General features: G+C 36.9%; 1 protein-coding gene across 4 annotated transcripts in view; it reads left to right on the plus strand.

The window, feature by feature from the left end:
* Window positions 1-12,290, plus strand: part of ARVCF (ARVCF delta catenin family member) — a 929,071-nt gene that overhangs the window by 804,496 nt on the left and 112,285 nt on the right. For all 4 annotated transcript variants that reach the window (XM_053701911.1, XM_053701912.1, XM_053701909.1 and 1 more), the window contains one exon: window positions 1,286-1,469. In XM_053701911.1, coding sequence (XP_053557886.1) covers window positions 1,286-1,469 — 184 coding nt within the window. The remainder of the gene's footprint in view (window positions 1-1,285; window positions 1,470-12,290) is intronic.

The following is a 12,290-nucleotide window of genomic DNA, read 5'->3' on the forward strand; positions in this document are numbered from 1 at the left end:
TTAAATGCATTTATCGCTATAACCATGGCTTCCTTTTGTATAGCATAGTTTTTCCTTTTTTGTCAACCGGTATTTTTTTTGCTACAGACCTGACAAAGGAATATGGTTTGAAATATTTGATCTTATTCTATTTCTCCTCTTTCTCGCTCTTGCTCTTTCTCGCTCTTTCTCGCTCTCGCTCTTGCTCGCTCTCGCTCTTGCTCTTTCTCGCTCTTGCTCTTTCTCGCTCTTGCTCTTTCTCGCTCTTGCTCTTTCTCGCTCTTGCTCTTTCTCGCTCTTGCTCTTTCTCGCTCTTGCTCTTTCTCGCTCTTGCTCTTTCTCGCTCTTGCTCTTTCTCGCTCTTGCTCTTTCTCGCTCTTGCTCTTTCTCGCTCTTGCTCTTTCTCGCTCTTGCTCTTTCTCGCTCTTGCTCTTTCTCGCTCTTGCTCTTTCTCGCTCTTGCTCTTTCTCGCTCTTGCTCTTTCTCGCTCTTGCTCTTTCTCGCTCTTGCTCTTTCTCGCTCTTGCTCTTTCTCGCTCTTGCTCTTTCTCGCTCTTGCTCTTTCTCGCTCTTGCACGCTTTCTCTAATTCTCTTTCTCTCTCAAGCTCTCTTTCTAATTCTTTCTTTCTCTTGCTTGCGCTCTTTCTCTTATGGTTTTGCTTTAGCTCAATCTTTTTATTTTTCTCTTGTGCGTACTTGCTCTTTCTTTCTTTCTTTCACTCTCGCTTTCTCACACTTTCTCGTGCTCTTTCTCTCTCCTTTGAATGTCTCTACATGTTTAGGTAGAAAATGGATACTTTAGTAAACTTGAAAATTAGTCCATATTAAAGGATTTTCTAGTTAATTTTTTATAGAGACATTATTTTGCAGCAATCCCTGGGAAATTTGTTTCTCCAAACAATGTTTACATTTCTTAAGTGTCTTTATAAAATGTGTGTAGATAAGATCATATGTTTCCTTCCTTTCTCTGGCAGACTGTAGCTTGCTTGACAAAGGAGACTATTTAGACTTTCTAACACCACTGTGCAGCACAATGTTTCAATTTTGTACATTTGTTAGATTAAATATATTTAATCACTTATGACTGGAATTTACATTTAAATGAAATGTCTGATGCATTCTTAAACATAAGTTAATTTGTTGTTTCCTAGATCAGCTTGTAGCTTCTATATCAGATGTGACGTGTATGAGTTTGTTTTTATGACCGCTACATGTCCTGTACAGGTCTTTTGGTATTCATAGAAAAGTGATGCTGTAACATCTCACATACACAAAGCCGTTCAATCCTCTCCTGTTGTTTTCTAAGGTACCTTGTGGAACCTTTCATCCTTTGAGCCCTTAAAGATGGTGATTATCAACCATGGTCTTCAGACACTCACTAATGAAGTTATCATCCCTCACTCTGGATGGGAGAATGAGCCTAATGAAGACTCCAAGCCACGTGACGCAGAGTGGACAACGGTTTTCAAGAATACATCTGGATGTTTACGGTATTGTTACTATTTTCTGCTCACTTTAACAAAAATAAAACTTCTGTTCATGACCATTACTGTTTAAATTTACGCTCAACCCTACCTGTTTTGGACATATGCATTTATGACATATTATCTAGTGTATAACAAGATGTCCCTGGTTCTGTATCTGTGCCCTGGGTAATTGTATTTCTCTAGTGAACAGTCACCCCCAGCTATTGAAGGAAAGCAGGACAGCCATGTTACTATTTCTCTATTACTGCTGGTTTACAAATTGTAAATTAGCAGTTGGTTCATTACTTTTTTCCGAGGATATATGACTGTCTCTCTCCGAACTTTTTGTTATCTTTGTGTTTCCTTATCCAATGAAATGGTAACAAATCATTCTAGTTGCAAAGCTGGGTCATACAACTAGCGCTGTTGATTGAGTCATCAGAATGTCCTGCTCAGGACCAGCAGTGCTCTGCGGCTTGCTAGTCGTACCTTTACTATATTTTATCGCTTTTACGGGGTTAAACACATACAATTGTAGGGTCACTACTTTCAGAGACACCAGCTCCTCAGAAGCATGGGCAAGAGTTCCCAGTTCTTATATGTGTATGAGTCTGTGATTGGCTGACAGCTGTCGTGATATAATAAATGATAGGGAAACTAAGGAAAATAAAGGAAGCTTTGAAATTGGTCGGGGGGAAAAAAAAATCTACTGCTTGCTTTAAACTCAAAGTAAAGGTTATTGCATTCTTTTATTATGTATTTATTGATTTATGCAATTCTACTGTATTTAAGGGAACATAAAACCCCAAATTTTTATTTCATGCAATTTAAACAACTTTTTCAATAAACTTATCTCATTTGCTTTGTTCACTTGGCATCCTTTGTTGAAAGACATACCTTGGTACGCTCAATAGCAGCAATGCACTACTGAGAGCTAGCTGCTAATTGGTTGCTGCACATATATGCGTCTTGGCATTGGCTCACTTGATGTATTTAGCAAGGTCCCGATAGTGCATTATGGCAACTTCAACAAAGGATACCAGGAGAATGAAGACAATTTTAAATGTTTTTTTATTTACTACTATTATCAGATTTTCTTCTCTTAGTACCTTTTTGTTGATTGCAGGGACGCTAGCTCAGGAACGTGCACATCTGCAACACTATATGACGGCAGTTTTGCAAGAATGTTATCGGTTGCAAAAGCATTAGATGACAGCACTATTTGCTGCCATGTAGTTCTCCAGACACCTAATTAGTGATCTCTTCAACAATGAATACGATGGAAACTAAGCACATTTGATTATAGAAGTAAATTGAAAAATTGTTTTAAAAATGTGAGCTTTGTCTGAATCACACACAAAATATTGTGTTTTATGGTCCTTTTTAACCAGAAATCGACAGTACCCTTTACCTAAAGTGTGTGTGTGTTTTCTAACATTGGGAAGCATCAATTGCAACGTATTCTACTTAGTGTGCAGTGCTGTGTGTACACTGCTGGGTACATTTTGTTGTTTTTTACAACCATCCTTCCTTTAGTGCATGGTTGGCTTTAAATCTGTATTTGAACACACAGGGATCAGAAGTGGTTTAGTCCTTTGTTTTGATGTCAGCTACTCCCTTTCATGACTGGTGGGGATCTGCCTGCTCTAGTACATAGTTGCATTTTTCTCATGGTTATATTATAGGTTGTTTTCCCTTGTTGTCTCAGGATTGTAATAGCTTTTAACATTTCTGAATTTGGTCTAGAATTAGATGTTCAGCTTCAGTTGTCAGAAGATCAATAGGTCAATTCTCTTTGCCTTAACTCGCCATAGTACCTCCTGCCAACTTCGTTTCTTAGAGCAGAGTTCACTAAATGATTCTTTGTATGTGGCTTCATCTCATAAAGATCCTACTTCCAGTTGGTTAATGACCAGAAGATTGTGCTCTTCTGTTAACTGGAAAGAAATAACTCCATACCAAGTACAAACACAGTGTTATTACAAAGGAATATCTAAAGCATGTTTTATATTCCATGAATTGCATTTATTTTGCTTCTCATTAATTTCTTGTTTTGTCAACCTGTAAAGTGAAGACTTTCTAAAGGATTCCAGTAATCTAGCATCCTGGTGAACATTCTTCGTTTTATTTCCTCTGATTTATGTAAACCTGCATTTCCACTTCAAAGCACAAAATGTCGTTTTTAAATTTTAAAGGTATGTGATACTCCATTGTTAATCTTATGGAAATACGTTCGACCAGAAGTAGTAGTGCCATATCTCTGCATTCCATATGGTATGTCTTCTTATTTTTATGGTAACTTTAAATGATTAAACAACCAGAATAATAACTGGTTCCATTCTAGGCCCCCTGGAAAGCTCAGATCAAAAGTTATTTTACATATGTCTCCTGAATCCATAAGTAGGCGACCTTTATAGAACATTAGAGAGAGGAATGAAATCCCCTGCTGCTAACTGGCCAGTGCTATTTCTCTTCAAATACTGAAACTGTTTTTTGCACAGATTATTTTTATTACATTATCTATTCGCTAGAACAGTATTTCTCCAATAGTCATAGAGCACCTTGAGCAAGGCAAGTGAATAAAAGTGCAATAAGAAAAGGCTCAAATATGTTACAGCATTTTTTATTATTGCACTATTGCTTGTATAGAATACTGTTTAAGCCCTGCAGATGGATTAAACACTCAGTTAAAGTCAGCTCTAGAACAGCAGTGCTTTACTGAAAGCTGACTGAACATATTGTATTCACCAATCACCAGCTAGCACACAGTAGAGTATTTCTACTACTGAGGATATGTTCATATGCTTTTTAACAAAGGATACAAAGAGAAAGTGAATTTAAGTTCCTTTTTAACTTACATCATTTATCTTCACTTAGTCTTGCCACCTAGCCAGTATTTTACTGACACAACCAGTATTAAGCTTCAGCTCAATGTATAAAATAAAGAATAACAGGTGGAATTTCGACCGTGCTTGCTTATCTTGAAGGGACAGAACATATTTTGAGATTGTAATAATATAACGCATTTGTAATTATTACAAACCTGGAAAAACATCTTTGCAATATAATTTCACTATCATTTGTTTATCAATATTTTTATTCTTTAAAACAGTACATGTTTTCACATTTGCAGAATTAAATATCACAAATAATGTGGGTACGTAACTTCTATGGTTGTACATAGTATGCAATTATAAACCTCAGTATCTTTAAAATATAATTACATTGTGAGCTATAGCACATAGTAGAGAAAAACATATTCCTTTGAGGCCACTCTTGGGTCCCTCAGAAAATTAAAACTGGATTAACTTCCAATCTGTGCTGAAGTCTGCAGACAACAAGGCTAGTGGCATAGCCATACATGGAGTATAAAATGCCTTGTTTTGCAGTTATCATTTAAAGCCAGTTAGTGAAAGGCATGCAGCAGTGTATCACTTGAGAAGTCAGTAGGGTGGATTTCAAGTTCTTAGAATGATAAAAATACATATTTTCAGTGATTACCTAAACAGGGCTAAATAAATAAGGAAAGCCCTAGAGTTAGACTAGTAAGAAAGCAGTCGCTTAAAGGGACATAATACTCATAATGCATCACTTTCAAGTGATTTAGCATAGAACTGTAAAAAGCTGACATGAAAATATCAATTGAACATCTTTATGTAAAAAGTAAGACATTTTACCTCAAAATGTGTTCAGTTCACCAGAGTAAGTGCCGTGTAAACAGCTGCTGTCCAGCTGCATGTTAAAATAAAAAAATATCCAATCGGCATAAGCAGTGCTGAGGTAATGCTTTGCCTTTGCTGAGATTAAATGAGAATTTACTGAAATCTCATGAGAACTAGAATAGGAAAATAGCATGACATGCTGCATCACTTTCATGTGCTCCAACATTTGGGTATTGGGTCCCTTTAAGGCCTCGCCCTAAACAAGGGATTCCACACCACTTGCCTATACCAGCCCTGCCCTCCTCTTAACCTGGTTCAAAGTCCTCCTTTAATTGGTGAGCAGCGCAGCTCTATACATAATGCGACTGCTTTAACTGTACAGGGCAGCACTTAGGGGGCGATTTATCAAGCTGAGGGGGCATATTCAGCATTGCACACAAGCGCTATTTTGCGCTCGCATGCAATCCCTGCCCGCGCACAGCCAAGTACAATAAACATTCTAAGCACTAGTTGACTGCAATCCATGTTTGTCAGCTACAGTAAGCCTTTTAATTAACATCTTACATTATTCTCCAAGTGTGCCAGCTGTGCAGTAATCCCGGAGTATGCTCACTAAAGTAAACTCTGAGCCCCAATTTATAGCTATACATGTTTTGTGCCAGCTCCTAGAGTGCCTTTACAATAGCATTTTACAGTACTCTCTAAGCATACCAGCTACAGTAAGCCTGAGTTCCAGTATATATAGTAGTTCCTGAGTGCGCCAGCTCTAGTATACCTTCACAATACCATTTTACTGTACACTCTAAGCATACCAGCTACAAAAAGCCTTTTGAGTACCAGTATATATAGTAGTTTCTGAGTGTGCCAGCTCTAGTATACCTTCACAATACCATTTTACTGTACACTCTAAGCATACCAGCTACAAAAAGCCTTTTGAGTACCAGTATATATAGTAGTTCCTGAGTGCGCCAGCTCTAGTATACCTTCACAATACCATTTTACTGTACACTCTAAGCATACCAGCTACAGTAAGCCTTCTGAGTACCAGTATATATAGTAGTTCCTGAGTGCGCCAGCTCTAGTATACCTTCACAATACCATTTTACTGTACACTCTAAGCATACCAGCTACAGTAAGTTTTCTGAGTACCAGTATATAGTAGTTCCTGAGTGCGCCAGCTCTAGTATACCTTCACAATACCATTTTACTGTACACTTTAAGCATACCAGCTACAAAAAGCCTTTTGAGTACCCGTATATATAGTAGTTCCTGAGTGCGCCAGCTCTAGTATACCTTCACAATACCATTTTACAGTACTCTCTAAGCATACCAGCTACAGTAAGCCTGAGTTCCAGTATATATAGTAGTTCCTGAGTGTGCCAGCTCTAGTATACCTTCACAATACCATTTTACTGTACACTCTAAGCATACCAGCTACAGTAAGCCTTCTGAGTACCAGTATATATAGTAGTTACTGAGTGAGCCAGCTCTAGTATACCTTCACAATACCATTTTACTGTACACTCTAAGCATACCAGCTACAGTAAGCCTTCTGAGTACCAGTATATATATAGTAGTTCCTGAGGGCGCCAGCTCTAGTATACCTTCACAATACCATTTTACTGTACACTTTAAGCATACCAGCTACAAAAAGCCTTTTGAGTACCAGTATATATAGTAGTTACTGGGAAAAATTATTATTATTTTTTTTTGTAAAAGCGGCTCTGTTCCTCCCTAGTGAATGGCTTTGGATATGTTGAACTGGGGCACCACACTCGGATCCACCGGACCTGTCCCACTTCAGAACACGAAATAGAAGAAAGTGTCTTTATTACTTCATAAAACTTCAATAAGATGTCGGCATATCACAGCCAAATAAAACATTTTTTTAAAGTGGTTATACCACCTTTCTCAAGAGCAAGAAATAAAATCACTTAAAGTATAGGAAGTAAACTGGAAAGTTGTTTAAATTTTGTATGCTCCTAATCATAAAAAAAGTTATCTTTTGACTTTACAGTCCCTTAAAATCATACAAACTTTTTATTTTGCTGTTGACAGGCCTTGCTAAGAGCAGTGGATAATTGGCAGATGTGGGCAGCGTACAAACTGCATCCACTGCTCCCTTGACACAAACACAGGTGGACAGGTTCCCTAGTTGGGAACATTGTCATTCTGTGTTTTTTTTTTAAATTGGAGCCTGTACCTCTTTTACTGTTCTTTTTTCAGTTACTTACTCTGGGAAATGGGGACCTTTGTCCCTTAGCCTTGGCTTTATAGTATAAAATTTAGCAGTTCTGCTAATGAAAATGTTTACAGTGATCACATCATGAATAACTGGTACATATTACGGTCAGTATGATTACAAATATGCTGGCTTTGTTTAACAATTAGTGACATCCCTTTATTGTGCTTGTTTCTACCAGTTTTGATTTTGCTTCAAATGATTAATCAGAAATGTTTTGTATGGCTTGGAAAACACCCAGCTGTATCTCCCTAGATATTCTTGTTTTAGCTTTGATTTATTTGCTGTCCTAATAAGCATTTTGAGAGTGATTTTAATCATTACTATTCTATTTTTAAAAACTTAATTAAGTCTGTCTATACAGTCTGCACCTTTAAAGGGACACTGTACTGTGAAATTGGTTTAACTTAAAGGGACATGCCACCCACATTTTTTCTTTTATGATTTAGAAGAAGAATGCAATTTTAAACATCTTTCTAATTTACTTATATTATCTAATTTGTTTTATTCTCTTGATATTCTTTGCTGAAAAGCATATCTAGATATGCTCACTAGCTGCTGATTGGTTGCTTCACATAGTAGCATCGTGTGATTGGCTCACAATGTGCATTGCTTTTTCTTCAACTAAGGATATTTAAAAAATGAAGCAAAATAAATAATGGAAGTAAATGGTAATGTTGTTTAAATTTCTATTCTCTATCTGAATCCTGAAAGAAAGATTTTGGGTTTAGTGGCACTTTAATGCATTTCCAGTGCTTTGTTATATCCGCTGCTGAGTTTAAAATATGAGAAATAGCTCCTTTTAGATTTATTTTTGTATATGCAATAACTGGTTTTGTTCTTTGACACCACTGCCCATTAAAATTGCCCAACATCAGATCTCCTTTCACCTTCGGTGCATAAAATTATTAATTATCTTTATTCTAAAGTCCACTACTTAGAGGGAACAATTGATAATTAAGATTTTCTCTCTTCTACTACAACTGGGAGCGTACATTTTCCCCCCTTTTTTTCTTTTTCTCCTGGCTATGTTTACATTTTTAGTATAGCTGGGGATACCACAGACAAAATTCTGCCTAAAAATTAAATAATGGTAAAGATGCCATTTAATACACTCCAGCAGGTAAGATGGCTAATTGTTAACAAATTATTATCATTTAGATAGAGCATGCAATTTCAAAAGAAGTTTTCATTTACTTTTATTGTAAAATGTACTTTGTTCTTTTAGTTTCCTTTTGTTGAAAAGCATATCTAGGAATGCTTAGGAGAAGCAAAGCTGGTGATTAGTGGCTACACACATGCCTCTCGTCATTGGTTCACCAAATGTCTTCAGTTAGGAGCCAGTAGTGTAAGACTGTTCTGGAGCTGATATTAATTATGTGTTTAACTTCTTTTTTTGCAAAGTGTAAATACATGGGGGAAGGAACATTTATCAAGATTGCAGGCAGGTCCAATCATCACATCATGTGGCAACATTTATCATTGCACAAGAGCGGCTTTTTACATTTGTGGTTGCAGACCTGCTTATGTGATCCGGCATTGCAAAGCCTTAAAAGCTTCAAATGCAACTTAATAAATATTCCCCATAGTTAGTGCATGTTATATTCCACTGTTGCTGGCATATAACAGAGTATTTTCTTTTTACACTTATGTCCCTTTAACTGTCCTTGACTATTATTGTAGTTCATATTTCCAGAAAGTAAGTTATTCACATAGCCGTTATCTCCATGCAAAATGTCTTAGCCTGTTATTTTCTCCCATCAGAAGGTCTAATTTATGATTCTGGTTCTCAGGGCTAGATTTATTAACGCTGAGGCGTATACGCGCCCCTGTATGCGTCAGCTCGTCTGTGGCGGGGCGAAATTACCCTCAGTTATTTGCCTTTGCACACGAGCGCAATTTTGCGCTCGCATGCAATCCCGCCCCCTGCCAGCGCACAGCCAATCACGCGCGGGCAGGAGCTGTCAATCTCCTTGGTCGGACTCGACCAAGGAGACTGAATTTCGCCACAATAGAGGTGGCGTAGATGTTAGGGAAGCAGCGGTCTGGTGACCGCTGCTTGATAAATCACGGCGAACAAGTTCTTGAGAGAACTTGCTGCCGTAAAGGCTTGATAAATCGAGCCCTCTATGTAGGTTTGTGGCAATTAACACTCGTAGGCAATGTCTTAATGTCTTATATCTTGCTGAAGCAGTGCTCAGGAGGTTTTGTAAACACCGAGATGTTTATTATCCAAAAAAAAAACTTTAAATGGTTGAAATACATAAATATAGACTCTGATTCTTTTTCAGTTTTACTCAAAATATTCTTTAAAAGGACATTATTATAAAATAAATACTTCTAGCTAACTGTTACATTCCTGCATTGCCATTCCTGAGCCGGTCACAGCTGATGGTTGATGGCGACATGTGTGTGCCTTTCCCAATAGGCTTACTGGCTGTGTCCTCCACTGGGATGGCAATGCATTACAGCTCCTGCACACAAGTTTATCTATGTGCTTAACCTGCTTGCAGGGATTAAACCGTTTGAACATTTATAATTAAATGAATGTTTCTTGCAAACAAATTAGAGCATTTTATTACTGCTATAGAATTAGCTCAGAAGCTATATGAAAATTATTTTCCAATACAAATAGATTCAGCTTGTAGACAAATCGTTGGTGTACAAGGATAAGGATTATCACTTTAAATTCACCATTAAAGGGACATGAACCCCAAAAATGTTCTGTCATGATTCAAACAGCATATGATTTTAAACAGCTTTTAGATTTACTTCTATTTTCTAATTTGCTATGTTCTCTTGGTATCATTTGTTATAAGAAATTCCTAGGTAGGCCCTTGAAAAGCAATGCACTACTGGCAGCTAGCTGCTGATTGGTGGCTGCACATATGTGTTGTCATTGGCTCACCAAGTGTGTTTATCTAGGTCCCAGTAGTGCTTTGCTGCACTTTCAAGAAAGGATACCAAGTGAATGATGCAAATGTGATAATAGAGCATAACATTTTACAACTTTCCAATTTACATCTATCTCAATCATGAAAAAAAAAAAAGGGTTTCATGTCCCTTTAAAGACAATGGAGTATCTTTTGCTATATGCAACTTTGGAGCCCTGGGCAAAAACTTTTTTTTTTTTTTTTTTTTTTTAGCTTTGTGAGAATCCCTTTTTATAACCTAACCATTATTGGATTAGTGTATAAAATGGTTAGCGCCCTTATTCATTCTCTAGTCTGCTAGAAACTCCTTTGCATTGTATTCGCTTTGTCTGTTCCAGCTTTGACTGACACATTTTGCAAGACAAGTCATGTCTGTTCTCTCATGACTTGGTAAAGATTGTCATCTGATGCATCAGAGTCCAACTCCTGCTTTCTGCCTTTTACCGTTTCCAAATGCTGAATATAAAGTGTATGAGTGAGTCAGTGCTCTACCTCCCTCTGTTAATAGTGATTAATGCAGCGTTTGTCTCTCAAGGAAAGTGGTTGGGAATTAGCTCTTTCACAATGAGTTACACTCCGGCCTTATCTGCCCAGTGATCTGAGTAACTCTGCATTGCACAGGAATTTTGATGCATTTCCTTCCCATTTGCCATTGTTACAATGTTTATGGCACCTAAAACATTGTTATAAAGCAATTGGATAAGCACACAATAAAAACAAAACAAAGTGAAAGGTTTATAGAACATTGTCTCTATTTAAAGGGACAGTCTAGTCAAAATGTAACTTTCATGATTCAGATAGGGCATGTCATTTTAAACAACTTTCCAATTTACTTTTATCAAATTTGCTTTGTTATCTTTGTATTCTTAGTTGAAAGATAAACCTAGGTAGGCTCATATGCTAATTTCTAAGCCCTTGAAGGCTGCCTCTTAACTGAATGTATTTGACAGTTTTTCACAGCTAGAGGGTGTTAGTTGATGTGTGCCATATAGATAATTGTGTTCACGCCCATTGAGTTACTTATGAGAGGGCACTCATTGGCTAAATTGTTAGTCTGTCAAAGGAACTGAAAGTTCTGCAGAGGCCTAGATGCAAGGTAATTACAGAGGTAAATGTATATTAATATAACTGTTGGTTATGCAAAACTGAGAAATGAGTAATAAAGGGATTAGCTATCTTTTTAATCAATAACAATTCTGGAATAGACTGTCCCTTTAAAGAACTACTAAATACAGTAGATTTGCATAATGGAAAAATGCATGATAAAAAGAAAATGCAATGGCACTTAGTCTGAACTTTAAATGAGTAGTAGATTTATTTTTATTTTTTCTGACAAATTTCATTTGTGTATTTCCACCACTTCTAAATCATGTGACAGCCATCAGCCAATCACAAATGCATATACGTATATGCTGTGAATTTTTGCACATACTCAGTAGGAGCTGGTGACTCGAAAAATATAAATATAAAAATACTGTGCACGTTTTGTTAATGGAAGTACACTGAAAAGTAATTTAAAACTGCAGCTCTATCTGAATCAAGCAAGTTTAATTTGGACTTGAGTGTCCCTTTAAGAAATGGCTTACTGGTGTAGAACACTGTCTCTTTGCTGTTATTAAGCTTCTTGCATTTAAATGAAGCTTTGAAAATTGTGCAGATGTAACCTTAAAGCAATAAATTCACTGTAAATGTTATGTTTCAGCTTCTTGCTTGATAAATGTTTTTGTGCTTCAGTAGATCAGGTACCTACAAATCCTTGAAAAAAAGTCACAACATTCATTGTATGGTAAACATTCAAGTTAAAGGGACAGTAAAGGCAAAATTAAACTTTCATTATTCAGATAGAGCATGCGATTTTAAAAAACTTTCCAATTTACATATTATCTGATTCACTATATATCTTTTGTTGAAAAGCATACACTGGTAGGCTCATGAGCAGCTGCTGACTGGTGGCTGCACAGATGTGCCTCTTGTTTTTGGTGCACCTGATGTGTACAGCTAGCTCCTA

Source organism: Bombina bombina, chromosome 2 (assembly GCF_027579735.1).
Source record: "Bombina bombina isolate aBomBom1 chromosome 2, aBomBom1.pri, whole genome shotgun sequence".
NCBI classification, from domain to species: Eukaryota; Metazoa; Chordata; class Amphibia; order Anura; family Bombinatoridae; genus Bombina; species Bombina bombina.